Source organism: Microcebus murinus, chromosome 29 (genome assembly GCF_040939455.1).
Source record: "Microcebus murinus isolate Inina chromosome 29, M.murinus_Inina_mat1.0, whole genome shotgun sequence".
In the NCBI taxonomy this organism is placed as follows: Eukaryota; Metazoa; Chordata; class Mammalia; order Primates; family Cheirogaleidae; genus Microcebus; species Microcebus murinus.
In genome coordinates this window covers 10,016,500-10,034,673 of record NC_134132.1, presented here as the reverse complement: position 1 = coordinate 10,034,673, position 18,174 = coordinate 10,016,500, and the positions used below count along the sequence as shown (strand labels likewise).

Genomic DNA, 18,174 nt, shown 5'->3' with positions numbered 1-18,174 from the left:
GGATTGTAGAACTAGCTCTTGGGTTTAGTATATAGCAGTCAACAGTTCTGCCTCTCTGAAAACTCTCTCCGATACAGAGGGATGGGTCACTAGTCATGCCTCTGCTATCTAAACCACTTCATCTGCTACAGGCGACTGGGTCTGCTGTGAACACCTCATTTAAGCTGTGACAATCAGATGATGCCAGGAATTTAGAGAGTTGAACTGCAAGACACAGAGGTTGAAAGCTTCCGGTAACTGAGTTTTTTGCATTGAATGCAGTGCCCCTGACTCCTATGAAGTCCCATAGCCAGACCCTACCCCGACTCTTGCTTTACCCGAGCCTGGGCTGTTCGATTCTAGCCTAGCTTCTGTGACATGTGACAGCATCCTCCTAAAACATTATCTAATCTAACTCCAGTTGGCATCTGTTATTGCAACCGAGTGAAACTTAATTAATACCTTGTCTATTTTTATCATGCACATACATTTGTTTTCACGTTGTAAACATGTCATTTTGCATTTCTCCTGCCTACTGACAAATATAGAACAAATAGTTTTCCTTGAAAATTTGCACTCAGATGAAAATGTTTGCGTTAACCATAATGAAACAAAATTTCAAGTATATCAATACTGAAAAAAGAATCCACCTTTAATATTATAGTTCACCAAAATAATATTGCTGCCACAATATGCCCTTAATCTAAATATATGGAAGGTTTTCTATCAAGATGTAATGAATTTAAATAAATTCAGGTATGTATTTTAGATAAATATATTCTTAGAAAGCTTATTTCTGTTGCTTATACCACATTACATTTCCATAATTCAATGTTCTAGCTAACGACAGCGGTATAAAAGATAGCTGCTAAAGAATGCAGTATAATAAAGATCAGCTCAGTATCTTAAATATTGTTACACATCTAACACAGCACTTTTTAACAATGTAAATTTCCTAAAAATATTCATAATTCATAAGGTTCATAATTCTTTTTTAAATGTACAACCTCTTGCCATTTCACAAATAAGGAATAACATCATCTTCCAGAACAACCCTTGGGTCATATCAAAATAGCATTTTACAAGTGAAGAATCAAGTGAGTGATGCTATATCTCATTTACTACAAAAAAAAAGCCACTTATTGAAAAATTCATCTTATTCTTGGATATAGACAAGCTGCTATTTTTGTCCTTTGTTCCCTTGTGAGATTGTCGGCGTCCTTGGTTCCTGGAATAAGTCTTGCCAGACACATATATTCAGTGCCTTGCTCATCATAGATACTCCATAAATATTTGCTGAATGAAGGCTTACCTCTCTGGGAGGTTAATGAAGAACAGATGCAGGGCAAAACAAGACGAGGTCACTAGGTAAGAACATGGTAGCTGAAAAAAACATTAGTGGGAGCAGAGGGAATAAAAGAAAAATACCAGTTGTCAGCTTAAATGGAATCGGTGGATATAATTGAACCGCTGATAAAGTAGAAAGGAAGGAAAAAGAATGGCCTGCAATACTATTTTTTTTTTTCTTCAAGTCACAGCTGTGATTTTAGTTGAAATAAAAATACGTTTCCTATTCATTGATAAAGAACATCAATCCTACAGGTTTTTATCATTAAGATGTTAATTGCTCTGAAAAATACTGCAGTATAGAAGTTTAATTGTTCATCAAATTCTTTTAGATCTGTTTAGCTCCTGGGAACTTGTGTTTTACGCAATACATTTGGTGAAAATAAGGTTTTAGTCAGTGATTCTGAGTAATTACACAATATTCTTCTTCTTCACAAATTAATTCTCAATCTATTCTGGGTCACATCCACTTTAGAAGTGGATGAAGAACAGAAATGTTTTTAGCCAGAAAAAGTTATATGGACATATGGACATTAAATTTTATATATAATTCAAACATTTGCATATTATTTAAGGATGATACTTAAAAATCTACCATTGGCACTGTTTTGAGGAAACCTGAACCTCTTGGTTCACTTACAAAGTAAGCTTCCTTTTTGGTACTTCTATGGTAAGGTATATTTAGCTGTTGATATTGTGAGGTTTGCAAAGTTTTACTACAACTCTTTACTTAAGGTAAATGTGCCTTTCACTTTTGTCATGCCCTTTTGAATCGACTTGCAAGGGGAAAGGTAAAGACATTATCAAAGAACCAAGAACAAGAAAGCCAACGATGTTTATACCTCCTTGTATGTTTTCTGACATCCCGTATGTAGAATACTAAATCTTAGATGCATTTCTTTAGTGGATAAAATTCCAAAATATATTAAGGTTTCCTTACTCTGCTTAGATTACTGATATTGAAAAGAATAATATTGAGGTCAGTTCAACAATCTATAGAACATTTCTTAGTGCACTGTTGTAGCTAAAAGCAAGAAATGCAGACTGCATTTAGTTTGTGTGTAGTCTATTTCAAATATATCTAAGGATGAAGTACTTTTAGCTTTTCTATAACTTTCTCTTTTTCTCCATGTAAATTAGGATGGTATAAATATATAAAAAGATGTCGCTTTCCAGTGTTTTTTAAATCTCTGTGTCTGTGTACTTCTTACCAAATCAAAAGGCTTTTTGGAAATTAAGATAATGTATGGGAAGATATTCTTGTATTGGTAATAAAGAATGAAACCTTATTTCAAACGTATTTCCTTGGGTTTATTTTGCCCTAAACTCCTATTGCTCAAGGTTTTTTTTTTTTTTAATTTTCTTTTCTTTTTTTCATAATAATCACCATAGTAATATAACGAATTACTACATTGTAAGCCCAAACAGATATATTTATTTAAACTGCGTATTTATTTGAACAATATCAATATCATTTTAACTATATTACATCTAGCTCTTAAGAATTTGACTTTTTCTTATATCAGTGAAGATGAGAAAATGGAAATGAATAAATAATAGGTATTATTGGGTAATTTAATTATAGTAGATGTCACTTAATCTTTAAAATGAAGTACAGTGAATATCATTGTTTCCAATTTATATCTAATTTTTAGAGCGGCTGGAATATTTTTTAGGGTCACATAGCTGGAATGTAGTAGAGCTAGAAGTTGAACCCAGAGATTCTGATCGAAAAGACAGCCAATATAAATAATTTTGAAATAACTGGCGGGGCAAGTATTTGGGGTGAGGTGGTTGAAATCAATATTTGCCTTTAGAGAAGCATGTTAGGAAGGTTTAAAGTATAGTTAACTATTAAGTTAGTTTGCACAAAGTAGGCAGATGTAGCTTTCTCCTTTTTACTTTGATGCAGAACTCTTATCTCTGTTTTCCTTTGCAAGTACCTAGGATCTAGACAGGAATATATGTCATAAAAAAAAAATGCTGTCATGGATTTTAATGCATTTTACACATATACACACAAACAGAGACAATTTTATGTCCTTTCTAAAGTAAATCCCTTCCCTAACCTCAAACGTGAAAGACCTTAAGTGGCTGGCCTAGTTTGGAATCTTGTCTTTTGTATAGTTGCTGAGTTCACACCTGCTGCTTTTCCATCTGTTACACTTTCAGATCAGTAAGACCTTCTCGAAATATGTGGAAAATGTCAAACAGAGTCCCAAAAAAGCGCTGTCTTCTTTTAAGCTGATGGTGTCCTGAAATAACTGAGGTTTTCTCTTTCCTGAAGATTAGCACCCATCTCTTTTTTTTTCTTTCTTTCTTACTTTTTTTTTTTTTTTTTCCTGGTGACCTAGAGTTTCTTTATTTAAAGGATCAAGCCAACTTGGTCATGGTTTCAAGAACAGAGAAATTAGCATTTCCAAAGTAAATGTCATGGTACTGGATCATAGGCACTTGAAGGTCATCTGTCCCATACTTTTGAAGATATTAATTGTATACCTGAATGATACAGTAAGATTTAGTCATTTTTATTTAGTGAATGTGCAAATGGGTCTATTTCCATCTCCATGTTAATATATGCAGTACAAGAAATTTTATGTTTAAGAATAACATTTAATGGTGTTTGATTCATTCATTGAGATCTTCACTCTGAGCAAGATTCTGCCAGGCACTGGTAGAGCCCAAAAACGTGTTCAGTAAGGAACTTAATGAAATTATATTTGTGTGAGTGTATCGGGAATTCCTAACCTAAATGATAAGTTCTTATTTTTTGTGCTGAATATTCAGATATTGAATTGAATGTGTTTTCTTATACATTTACATGTAACTTCTATTGTACTTTTCTTAGATTACTTAAAAATTACATTTTTTTTTCCTACAGCAAGAAAAAAAAAGTTCAGGGGTAAGAGTGGCTCAAAGGAGCAGAAATTAGTGAATCCTGAATCTATTATATAGGAGAATTGCCAGAGTTTGGGAGTGTTATTATGTTTCCAGTTTATGTTGTGTCTCAGTGTGTGTGTGTGTGTGTATGTGTGTGTGTGTGTATATATATATATATTTGAGACAGAGTCTCACTCTCTTGCCCCAGCTACAGTGCCGTGGCATCAGCCTCGCTCACAGCAACCTCAAACCCCTGGGCTCAAGCGATCCTCCTGCCTCAGCCTCCCGAGTAGCTGGGACTACAGGCATGCGCCACCATGCCTGGCTCATTTTTTCTACATATATTTTTAGTTGGCCAATTAATTTCTTTCTATTTTTAGTAGAGATGGGGTCTCGCTCTTGCTTAGGCTGGTTTCAAACTCCTGACCTTGAGCTATCCGCCCGCCTTGGCCTCCCAGAGTGCTAGGATTACAGGCGTGAGCCACCGCGCCCGGCCAATGTTAATATTTTATATTCTTCTTACAGACATATTCTGGAATATTGTCACGATTTCAGATGAATTTCACTGGTTTTAGTATCTGTGGTAATGAAGTACTATTGGCTGAAAGTTTGTGTTCATTCTATGCAATATAACAGGACACAGTGTAATCTTGGGTGTTTGCTTATTGATAACATGAAGGCATTGGACAGTTATAAAGTTATGTGACTCTCTGACCCTCAGCCAAGCCACAGCTTTGTAGTCACACTGGGGTAGGGCTTCTTGATCACTGGGAAGGGTTGATGGGCTGAAAGAATCAGTCTTCCAGGCCAGCCGTCAGCACTAATTGTTGCCAGCCCATGATGTATGGAATGGCTCAGACTGATTTTTTTCTTCCTACATCTGTGTTAGATGCTAAATGCTGACCCGGTCTCACTCTTGATTTTTTTTTTTTTTTTTTTTTTTTTGTAGCTTTTAACAATCTAGACTCTTTTGCATTGTTTTCTCTTTGATGTCACTCAGGGCCTCTCCCGATAGCAATCCCACTCACAACTCCTGTCTGAACTTAGCTGGATAAACACATCCACCAGAACGAAAACAATGTTTAGCCATAGGCAACACCACCTGGGAGCCTGAACTTCTTCCAACCTACGCTTTGAAGATTTCCAGGATGCACAATGCCAATCAATTTGGTTCTTGGAAATGGCATGGTAGGGGGCTTTGGTTTTCCCCTGAAAGAAAACATAAGTGTGCATCTTATTTTAGAGAATACGAGTCCTAAACATGGCAAAATAGCAGTTTCCACACTTCTGCTTTATCTTGGCCTCAGACATGTATGGCAATATTTGGTCCTAAACAAAATTCTCAATGGCGACACCAACCCTTCTTAAACATTTAAAATTGCTCAAAGTCTCAAGAGCATGGTAAGAGCTTTGGTTTTAGTTTGCCAAATGCCTGTGAGTCAAGGATGACATTTTTTGGGCCAGCTGAAATGGTGATAAGGCATTTTAATAGAACTTATTGTTAATCTCTTCAGAACTCTTGTCTTTTAGTCTGTAGCCTGAACGTGGTCTTGCCAATTCACCGAAGGATCCAGAAACGCAGTGCCAAACCCCTGGCTGGGGGGAGTGGGGGTGCAGGATTCATGCAACTGCTTTGCTGTTAGATTTCCCTGACCCCACCTGAGTGACTAGCACTTGTTTCTATTTTTTAGTCCTGCTGCTGCCCCTATGTGCTTCTGGCTACTTCTTGTTGGACCATTAGTGCACTATCATTTATTGGATGTTCTTCTCCCTGTTGCCTACTCTAGACATCCTCCAAGTATTTCCTTCTCCCATAGATAAGTCAATTTCAGAAGGTTTTTTCCTACACCTTCTTGTACTACAAGTACCGGAGTCTTCTATACCTGAATGTTGTGAAATGACGTCACAATTTGCACAGATCTGGGCCTTTTTTTTGTAAGGAAAAGAAATGCTTTTAAATCTGTCACTAGGAAAGCAGCGCTTGGAACTTTTCGGCTAACTGCTTCTAGAAACTTAGAAGAACTGACAAAGTGAAATATTTGTCCCTGTCTAATTCTGGCCTTCCCGCCCTAAAGGGGAAGTCACTGCAGCTTGCCCGGGTGGCCTGGAACTTTTATTATGTCTTTCTCAGGAAAGATACTGGTTATACATATGTCTTTGACTATCTTTATAAAGGGAATTATGATTCAGAAGGGTGCCATTTGTGTTAGGTTTTTAAAAGAGCTGTTTGGTAATTTCTACTGGATATAAAAAGAGGAAAAATGAAAATGGTTCTTCTTCCCCTCTGCAAAATAATATTAATAATAATGATCACAAATAATAACAAAATGTGTTCTTTCTATAAACATTGAAAATTCATTAATCTTTGTGTTTCGTATACAGATTTGGCTACCAAGGAACTTAGATCTAAGTATAGGGTGTAAACATTATTCTTTACCATATGCTCAGCAATCTAATTCCTCCACCATCTATAAATGATATCTCACTTAAAAATGTAGCTTTATTTCAGGGTCCAATGTAATCTTTTGTTTGTTTGGTAGTTTGCTTGTTTGTGTTATTGAAAGTCAGATCTTGGTGTTTTGGGGATAAGTTGCATATAAATAAAAAATGTATTTAGAAGTCAGATGTATTATATGTATATTGTTAAGGATTAGCTAGCAATGTTTTCATATTGAACACTTTCCGTAATTAAATATGCAAGTTTACAAATGGGCCTGTCTTAAACGGGTAATATATGTGTGTGTGTGGGGGGGGATAGGATGGGAGAGGTTTGGCAAGAAAGAAACCGCTTGAGGAATTCAAGTCAATTATAAACTGTCAATATGAATTCTAATCTATAAAAAGGGGCCTATTATATGGAAATCATTGTTATTCCAGACAGAATTAATTTGAACAAACTGCTTCAAGCACACCCAGGAACTGTTGGCATGAAAATGATGACTAAAAGCTACATCTAGTGGCCTGGAATGAGGTCTGATTGTGAAAAACCAGCAGAATGTAGCATTTGAATGTACAACAGCCATCAAAAATTCCATAATATGGATTGACAGAACTGTTCTTAGATATAACTTTGGGTTGTGTTAGACTCCTTTTCACAATGGCACCAAATATCCACCAGTGTTTTGCCTCCAAACACTGCTGTGCTAATAAGAGCTCAGTTATTTAGACTATATTGTATAATCTACAGTTCATTTAGAGTGCACGTGTCTTATTTTGGTTTAGATGACATTAAGAATATTGTAGAAAAAGGTCCTTCTCTTGGCTCGTACCCCTTTGCTCATCACTCTCAGAGGATGGCCTAGCTAGAGGCATGGCACCAGCCACTAAGGGTGCCCAAGGCTGAGTGCTAGGGCAGTTTGCCAAGAAGACTTGCCAGGTTCCTCATCATTCAACATGGCACTCCATTTTCAGCAGTGGGAGTCAGTCCTGCAGAATTACAAATGTTTGGCAGCCTCTCAAGATGTGCTTTGACCATTTCCAGAGAGATCTGGAACACGCAGTAGATGCTCATCTGTCTGTACTGAGTCTTTGTTTGTTCTCACAAGAGTTAATCTTTGTTAGGAAATAATAGTATTGACTACTAACTTTCTACGACTCTAGCCTAGGCTGTGACAAAGTGTCCAGAGGGTAAAAAAGGGCAAGTGTGCATTGTCCTACTGATCGCCCTTCAACACTCCTGCCCAGCAAGCCTCTCACCTGCTCACTCACTCTTTTCTGATCCTGACTCCCAAGGACTCACCAAAGGACATAAGGAGAAAACAAACAATACATTTCCTGGAAACGTAATTACCGGTATCCCTGTTGTTTCTAGTGAAATGTAGAAATTGTCAGATAAACATTACCTCCTTTTAGGTCAAAAAGAGATTGAAGCAAATGGAAGGGGCACGGCAGAAGATAATGGGAAATGGATTAGATTCGGGAAATCAATGGAGATTCAAGTGGCTGATTTTGTTTCTTCCTTGCAGTTGGTAATCTGTTTTAGATCAGTGAGTTTTGCTTATATGTCTTGTCCTTTTTTTCTATCTATATATATATATATATGTAAAACACATCTCACTTGGATGAGAAGATATATGCTTTAATGAGTATAGCTAAGTCTAAAGATGTATGTGTTCTATAAACATAGTGTTTATGGATTCGGTGCATGGTCACCTCTTAGTAAACTATGCTTTCCCAACTCTTTTTGTACTTGATGATATTTACTATGTACACACAACTATGGCAATATTGGTTATAAAACTATTGAAATGTCCCCATGCTATTGGTAAATAGCCACTGCCTGATATTTCCACAGTGTGTCATCTTGATTTCAATTACTGTTTTGGTTTTGAGGAGATATAAATGAATGTACCTGAACATTTTAAAGCTTTGTTATTAATATTTCTTATTTCCTTTAGAAATACAGTATCTAGTACTGCTACTACTAGGCGCATCCTTGACTCATTGATCACCTTCTATCAGCCTAAGCACTCTACTTATATTAACCCACTTAGTCCACACGATGTTATGATACACTATTATCACCCATATTTTTTCTCCCATTATTATCACCCATATTTATCACCCATTTATCACCCATTTATTATCACCCATATTTATCACCCATTTATTATCACCCATTATTTTTTTTTGTTTGTTTGTTTTTTGTTTTTTTAAGACAATTGTAGAAGATGAAACACCCATTATTATCACCCATATTTTTACCAATGAGGAAACTGAGGCACTGAGAGATTATTGGCTCAAAGCAACACAGGAAGTGACATGACTGGGCTTCAAAGTTATATAGTCTGGTTTGAGAATCTAGAATCTTCATTATTACTCCTGCCAGCCTCATTAAGCAAGCATCCCTGACTATTGTAGGTAAAAAAATACTGTATTCTTTTCTAAGACAAACACACAGACTTGCTACTGTATTTGTTTAGATTCCACTTTCCTGGAGCCCAGCTTAGCTTTGACATTTCCAGACACGGTTTAGCTTTCATCTTCTGCAAGAGTAAAAGTAACTTGGTATTTAGTTTACCTGCAAAAGGGAGGGAGGGAGCCCTAGGGGAAACTAATTAAAATGCAGCACTTTTCCAAGGCACCTGTATCGTGCTGTGTTGCCATAGAAACAGGGAATTTCTGGTTGCGACCTTTGAGTGAATCTGAGGATACTTTTCCTAAGGTTCCTAAGAGAAGCCACCCCAGTATGTCAACTTATAGTGGAAGGATCAACATTTTGAAATGCCCTATGTAATCCTATCTGATTTTAGAACTAAACTATATTAGCAAAACTTACCAGAGGCTCAAACTAGGGCTTTTCGAAGGAATGTGTTTAACTGCTTCCAATATAGGATTTAAAATCATTAAAGAAATTGTAGTAGCAGTAAAAACATGAAAGGAAATCATAGATAATTATACAAGAAACATTGGAACTACAATCATAGTTAGAAAGTTTTAATGTTATATCTATTCTATTGCATTTTAGGTTCTTCAATTCTATGCTTACTTGAGAAATAAAATATATAATTTCTGCATCAAAAAAATACACCTAGAAAGCCAAAGCTTATTATAAAATATTAAGGTACAAATGTTATTTATACCCACAGATTCTTAATTCTTGCCCTTTATTGTTTAATCTGTTTATAAATGCAGTCATTAAGTTATTAAATATATATATATAATTGAAAATCCTAGTTATACCTTAATTTGTATTTTTCTTTGGCAATTTGACAGAAACCAAGTTCCCATGATTCAACAGGGAAAATGACAGTCTGCCTTCCTATAGACTACTGCTATTATTATTATTATGTCAACATATTGATTTTCTACTGAAAATAAATTACTTAATTCTATAATCAAAATAAGCATAGTTTAGTTACAAGGAAATAGGTATCGGATGCTGACGATTTTTTCCTAGAACTAGAAATATATCCCTCTATATATAATATCACTTATTCCAGACATAGACACCTAAAGGAAAATAGAAATACATTAATAATTATATTTAGAGAGTACGACTACTACCCCATTCCCCAGACTGCTGGAAGTTTCTCTCACATGGTTGTATATCCTCACTCTGAGAGCCTATGAGCCAAAAGCACAGATTATGGTGCTACATTGATGAAAAAAACTCCTTGATCTGCCAACAGCTGGGTGACCATGAGAATTAACTTAGTTGATGGGTGTCTCCGTTTGCTCATGTATAAAACTAGAATAATAATGGGGCCTCTTGGAGTGGTTTCGAGAATTAAATGACTTTATATGGATTAATCACATCTATACTTGACACAATAATTTTTTTAGAAAAGTATATCCAATTTCAGGGACAGAGATGGGATGAAAATGCCAGTCCTGTTGCACTCCTGACCTGCCCAAGACAGCAAGAACAAAGTAGGACGAACTCATCCCAGATAAAAGCAGAGTGTCATTAGCGTGGTGGACAGGGACAGTCTGTCAAGTTTGCAGTTAGAAAGATGTTTTTCTCCCTCAGTATGGACTTCGACAGCACTAACTCTGAGAATTAATGGTTGGCTTTGCGCTGTATGAGTTTGTATGTGGATATGTGAGAATAAAAAACTGTTTTCCTTTTATACTGTCACTCATGTCACTCAATATTTCTAGAACACTTCACTTCTGACACCAGATGTGTGTGGTTTTTTCCCCTATACCAAACAATTCTCCAATTCTCTATGCAAACCAGCTGGGCGTCCCATTATTCAAATCAGACACTATCTACCTGGAGTGAGACCAACCTATAAAGGCTCAGTCCCACAAGACTGCTCCTCCACTAAAGAGGCCAATCACAAGTGATGGGTCCTAAGGTGGCCCACAACTTTTGTCAGAAATGGCTGTCCATCCAAGGTACCCATGACCCTCTCCTCAGGTTTGGTTTTAATAAACTTGTCACAGTGGTTTATAGAACTGATGAAAAAAGTTTGCTTACTCATTACCAGTTGGGGTTTTTTTTTGTTTGGTTTTTTGAGACAGAGTCTTGCTCTGTTGCCTGGGCTAGAGTGCTGTGGCATCAGCCTCGCTCACAGCAACCTCCAACTCCTGGGCTCAGGCAATCCTCCTGCCTCAGCCTCCCGAGTAGGTGGGACTACAGGCATGCACCACCATGCCCGGCTAATTATATATATATATATATTTAGTTTGCAAATTAATTTCTTCGGTCTCGCTCTTGCTCAGGCTGGTTTCCAACTCCTGACCTTGAACAATCCTCCTACCTCAGCCTCCCAGAGTGCTAGGATTACAGCCACCATGCCTGGCCTGATTACCAGTTTTTTATAAAAAGGCACAAGTTAGGACCAGCCAGGTGGAAGAAATGGACAGCACAAGATATAGGGGAGGAGTGTGGAACCTTCTCTGGATATACCTCGAGCTTCCAGAACCTCCATGAGTTCACCTAGTCTGAATTGCTCCAAACCCTGTCTTTTAAAGATTTTTATGGAAGCTTCTTCATGTGAGCAGGATCAATTATCAACTCAATCTCCAGCTCCACTCCTCTCCCTTGCCCAGAGGATGGGGGTGGGGCTGAAAATTCCAAGCTTCTAATCCCTGCAGCTGGACCTTTCCAGTGACCAGAGCCCACCCAGGAACCCACAAAGAGTCACCTGATTGGAACAGAAGATGCTCCTAACACGCAGGAAGTTCCAAGGGATTTAGGAGCTCTGTGTCAGTAGCCAGAGTCCAAGATCAAATATTAGAGCAAAAGATGACCCTACCTACTTACTGCTAGGGAAATTGCAAGGATTTTAGAAGATCTTTGCCAGGAACTGGGGACAGAAACCAAATATATGTATTTCTTATTATTATGTCTCAAATAGCTACTTACTGGACGAACCAGAAAGATGAGGGGGAAACATACTTGCATCTCCCATTGGTGGAGAGATTTTGGAAAAGATCCCAACATTTCCAAGCGAAACCACACATTGGGTTGGTGTGCCGTCATTTGTGTGCCAAAGCCCTCCTTGAACTTTTAGGTAAAGCCCCCGATGGAGTCATTTGAGGCTGAATAACTCAGACTCGGGTGAACATACATCTGCATAATAAACCCAGGACCAGGCTTAAGTTCATGGTCACAACTTTTCTAATTTCAAAGTGTTCTTGATCACTGCTGCCAATTCTACTGTTCTCTTCTTTATTTTAATACTAATACTTTTTATTTTTTAAAATATGACACTTGAGGTAGATTTAAACTATACCCTAACTATCATTTTCTAACCTGCCTTGAAATATATTGTTCAATGATAATCCTATACTTGCTTAAATATAACAAATAAAACAAGAGACTTACCACTTGTCTGTAGTGCAAGACAACACACAGCTTAGCACTCTGTAGTAGTCTCTTTCCAATTAGGCAAAAAAAGGAAGTTTCGATGGTGACCATCCTTATAGTCACTCATTCTTCCTTTCTTCCTTGCCAATGCCTGATATACATCACATTATTCACGAGTACATATAAACCGCCAACACTTCTAGAACGTTCTTTCTTGAAATTATACCTGTTGACTTTTAAAAGTGACTATACCATTTTTTTCCTGAATAATTAAAAAAACTAAGACTAATTTTTCAGTTAATTTATATAGGGTTTTTCACAGTCAGGTTTATTGTCAGCACGCATGGGGAGTGATGGATTTTCCGTAAAGAGAAAAAAAAATCTTTCCTAAAGAAAGAAGCATTCTAGAATTAATGTATTTAGCAAAATTTTAAAAAGTCCACGAGATTTCTGCAAATCTAGAGAATTGGCATTTCTTAAGTTGATTCCCTAGCAGTTCCAGAGATGTTTTAAGTTATTTCCTGGAGAAGAATATTTCTGATTATTATTTTTTTTAAAAAAAAAAAGGGGTGGGGGAATGATGAGTTAAACAAAGTTAACCAGCTTGTCTCAGAGCCTTTATGTGCTAAGTGTCTTATGAGTATCTAAAGAGAATGTAGTCGAAATCATCTTTTACACTTCTTAGTTCCATATTACCCACTTTTACAGTATAGCCTCTTTTTTTTTTTTTTTTTTTTTTAAACAGTCTCACTCTGTTACCCAGGCTGGAGTGCCATGCATGGCATCAGCCTAGCTCACAGCAACCTCAAACTCTGGGCTCAAGCGATCCTCCTGCCTCAGCCTCCAGAGTAGCTGGGACTACAGGCATGCCCCACCATGCCCAGCTAATTTTTCTATATATTTTTAGTTGGTCAATTAATTTCTTTCTATTTTTAGTAGAGATGGGGTCTCGCTCTTGCTCAGCCTGGTTTCGAACTCCTGACCTTGAGCGATTCTCCCGCCTCAGTCTACCAGAGTCCACTGCGCCCAGCGTGTAGTATAGCCTCTTAGGGCACCAGTGCATAGCAAGACACACTTTCAACAGTGTTCAGGAAATTCACAGAGTGTAGGGTCAAGAGTCTATCTCTTCTAACTCCTGTAAAGTTGCTCCTTCTTCAAATGGCTGTTAAGAACTTTATATTTAAGTTCATCGTGTCAGTCTTCATTTCCATATTGTTTATAAGCATGATATCAATATTAAAATGAGATGGGATAAAAATCAAATAGTTTCGTAATGAGATAACATTTTATTTTAATTTTCACCATTTATATACAAACACAAGTTAATAAAACACATCACAAAGCAGTAAAACTTCATAGTTCATATTTATAGGTGCATAGTTTCATGCTCTTTTTAAACTATTATATGTATTAACAAATTTCACAATACGTCATTATTCTCGGACAGAAAGAATCATTAAAAGACACCTAAAAATCTTGTAATATAGGATAATAAATCACAACTTCTCAACAACAGCAACCAAAAAAAAAAAATAGTGAAGATTTAGAAATAAGTGGTAGTCACTTAGGTGTTTTTTAATTGGTTTTAACATTTTAGGTTTGAAGCCACAAGATCCACAGCACACAAGGACCTGCTACCAGGTATTCGCGTCAGCGAGAGGGGAGCACCGGAGTGGTGGGCGGGGGCAGGTATGGATAGTTCAATCACTGCTGATGGAAGACTTCAAAACACACTGTAAGAACTTTGAGCAAATGTCATGACTGGGCACATTGGAACTGAGCACTTGTACAGGATGGAACGTCTGTCAGAAGATCTCAAGAAACAGGGAGCAAAGATATTTCTTAGGCTTCAGGTTCATAGTCTTGATACCCTTCCTAGTATTAGGAAAATCAAAAAGACAGCACGCGGGGTTAGTGTGAGTGGTCCGCCGTCAGGAATTACAGCAAATGAGATAGAGGTGGCTTGCCACTTTGAATACAATGCATACTCACAGCAGTCCTGCAACTATTATGCTACAAACAAACATAGTCTTATTTTTAATAGTTTTGTCTTACCTGTCAGAGACAAAAGTGAATTACAGTAATAGAGTAACTAGGTTCTACTTCCAGATGTGCTATTTACAATCACGTACCTAATTCCATGGGACAAATTAGTTGGCCTATCTGGCTCTCACTTTCCTCAACTGTAAAATGTGTAAACAAAGTCAAGTGGCCTATTAAGCCACGGAGATGCTCTAATTCTTGGAAGGAAATTAAGGCATTTAAAGGTAAGGTACATTTGCTCTCCTCTCAGTCTCTCAACTGGAAATTTCATCTTCATTCGTGGCTTCAATTTTAATTTTTATTTCAAACCCCAAGCCCCTCCCCCATACAATAACTGATAACATTCACAGTAAAAATATTAACTAATTTAACTAAAGGGGTCAGATTAGCCCAGGCAACAAAGCAAGACGCTGTCTCAAAAAAAAATTTTTTTTTTAGTGTGTCTTTTCACAATATGATCCTTAATACCAGGAAATTAAGCTTGATACCATGCCATTCAGGTTTTTCCTGTTGCCCCATAAGGTCCTTTATAGCAAAAGTTTCCAGTTCAGCATCATGTGTGACATGACTTCTAAATATGATAAGCCAGTTACTTTGTAAAATGTTCCTCAACTTGAGTTTGTCTGGTGTTTCTTCACTTTGCATTCCTTTCATTGCATCCTATCAGGTGGTGCATGATTTCGTTTCTCCTATTACTTTGATGACTAAGAGAATATCTGCTGGCTTTCCCTACTGTGAAGTTATTATTTTTGCTTTTGTAATTAACTAATTAACTAGTTTTTTTTTTTTGATGAAGGTATTTTTGAAAGTAAATAACCCATTTTTGAAAGTAAATAACCCACAGATATCCCATTTTTGAAAGTAAATAACCCATAAATGATCCATTTTTGAAAGGAAACAACCCATAAATAACCCAACCCAGGCTGGGCATGGTGGCTTCCTAATGAACAACTCTAATAATATCAGTAGTCTGTTTAAAAATAAACAAACATACCTTCAATAACCCAAGTTGCTTTCATAGTAAAGTACAAACTGGAGATGGTAAGGTTATCCTGGTACTCTCCAATCTGCCTTTGGCTCATCTCTGGAACTTTAATCTTCTCTTTGTTCCCTAAGCTTGAATCATAATAACTCACAGTTCCTCAGACATGCCCATATGTATTCTCTCACACGTATGCCTTTGCTTCTGATATGTCCTTGTGCTAGAATGTTCTCCCTTCATTCTCATCTACCATATTTCCAACCCTCTCCCACCCAGATCGACACCACTTCCTCAATAAAACTCCTGAATGATCTAAACAGATTCTTTAAAATGTTATACTTTTTAGTGTATCTTGTATATTTTTGTCCCTGTGATGCCTGGTATATAGAAAACAGTAAATAATGTTTGTTAAAGGAATCATAATGAATAAATGAAGAAATGAATTTCTATATTTGTTTCATCAAACCTACTAGAGTGTAAACGTCTTGTGTCCCAGTATGATCAATGATTCTTCTTTGTATTTTCTAAAGTGTTTAGCACTGTGCGTTGCATAAAAAGACCCAACAATATTCATAAAATTTTATTAGGCAAATAAATAATATAATCCTATAAATAGGATTATTATCAATATGCCTTTAACAATGCCATTAAGAATAATATACAACATAACTACAACACATTTGAACTCAATTTTTAATGAAACAATAATACATTTTCTTTTCTCCTGATATCTTTGGTTTTGATATCAGGGTAATATATTGATCTCACAGAATTATTTAGAAAATGCTCCCTCCTCTTTTAATTTTCATAAGAGGAACTAATTGGCATTAATTCTAATTAATTGGTATTAATTCTTCTTTAAATGTTTGCTAAAATGCACCAGTAAAGCCAGGTGGGCCTGAAATTTTCTTTGTGGGTAGTTTTTTGCTTGCTAATTTAATCTCTTTACTGTGTTATAAATCCAATCAAATCTATTATTTCTTCTTGAGTCAGTTTTATTCATCTAAAAGTATTTTCTAACTTCCCTTTTGATATACTTTTTACTAACGACGTTTTTATTTTCACACAAAATAAAATTAACAAAATAATTATGCTCCTTAAAATGCTAGACTGAAAGATACCAATTGTGGCAAATCATGCATTTTTCCTTCTACTCTGTAACTTTTGCAGGGAACTTTTACTTGCAATCATCTCTCTGGAAATGTAGGGCAATGTATAATTATCTTCCTTTGACGTTCAGTTGATTTCTCTAACTTTCCATTTCGGAATTTATTTCAGAGTATAAGGTTTCTGATAAAATAATTCTCTAATGCAAGAGTTTGTAAACTTTTTTTCTATAGTCAAGGGTCCAGTAGTGAATATTTTAAGTTGTGTGGACCACATATGGTCTCTGCCACAAAGCATCATCATTCTCCTCTTCCTTCTTCTTTCCAAACCCTTTACAGATGTGTTATAAAAAACATTCTTAGCTTGCGAGTTGTTCCACACAATCCATATCCTGGATTTGGCCAACTTGTGCATGCAGAAAGCAAATGTTTCTCAATAAAGACTAAGGCAAGAGAAATCTGTAAGGGACAGAGTTTGGGTACCATCTATTAGAAAGACCCAACTTGAACTTCTACACTTTATTTTTGGAGCTTTATGTACATAAACTGTTACCTCAGAAGGCATTTCGTAAGCCTCACTGTCGGGATCCATGGGCGAATCTTCCAGAATTCCTTCCTGGGGGGCGCCTTCTTCACTCTAATGCAAAAAAAAGAACATGATGAGGGACCATTTTTTCACTTTTTAAAAGCACAAACCTATTTTGGAAAAATCTTATATAAATGTAGATAGGAATGTTGTAAAAATGGCACAACGTCATGGAGGAGGCCAGGAAATACCAACCAGCAAAAGGGGCAAGATGCTTGGAACCGAGGAGCTTATTAGCAGGAGTGTGTGCCAGGCACCAAGAGCAGATGGAGCCAGCAAACAAAGCCATGACACTGGATCAAGAAAGAGATGAAGCCAGAGGATCCCCCAAATCCAGCGGCTGAAATAGGAGATCAGAAGATGTGCACTTGAAAATGAAGGACGCAGTGCCCAGGCGCTCAATAGTAGGGCATCCAAGACAAGTATTATAGAGCAATGAAATGATCCGAAATAGTGGCTTGTTTTCACCATTTATCCCAGTCATTTTTTTTTTTTAGTTTTGCTGTGCAGTACTTCTTGGTTCCTAACTGACACAGGACACCTTGCAATCTGAGACTACAGAACTTAACTTCTATTCCACAATCCCCCAAGGATTTCAGTGGAGGAGATGGAAGGCAGTTGTCATTATGAATATGCTAAATATTCAAAACCACCCTTCCTCTCTTCTCCTTGGTCTTTGAAAAACCAAGAATGTTTATAATACAATAATGAAATAAAAATAAAGTCATTCATCAATAATAAAAAAAAAAGGCACAACAATATTATTGCAGGCATTCTAAACCACTCAATGCCTTTTGGAAAACATTGTGGTAACACAGGTTGCTTATTAATCCTGAGAGTGTACAAAGTTTTCACCCAAGTAGTTCACTATCCAGGAAATAATCCAGAGCTGTGGTCCAAAGACATTTTTCACAAGATCAATGATAGCAGCGAAACAATCAACAAAATGTGTCCAATAGATGATGAAGAGTTAAAAAGATTATCATTCGAC

At 36.7% G+C, this 18,174-nt stretch overlaps 1 protein-coding gene across 4 annotated transcripts in view; it reads right to left on the bottom strand.

The window, feature by feature from the left end:
- Window positions 1-13,732: 13,732 nt before the first annotated feature.
- SNCA (synuclein alpha) overlaps window positions 13,733-18,174 on the bottom strand; it is a 75,556-nt gene continuing 71,114 nt past the window's right edge. For all 4 annotated transcript variants that reach the window (XM_012774024.3, XM_012774022.3, XM_012774023.3 and 1 more), the window contains exons 5-6: window positions 17,151-17,234; window positions 13,733-14,341 (exon numbers count right to left, since the gene is read on the bottom strand). In XM_012774024.3, the coding sequence (XP_012629478.1) occupies window positions 14,309-14,341; window positions 17,151-17,234 (117 nt within the window). In that variant the 3' untranslated portion in view covers window positions 13,733-14,308. The remainder of the gene's footprint in view (window positions 14,342-17,150; window positions 17,235-18,174) is intronic.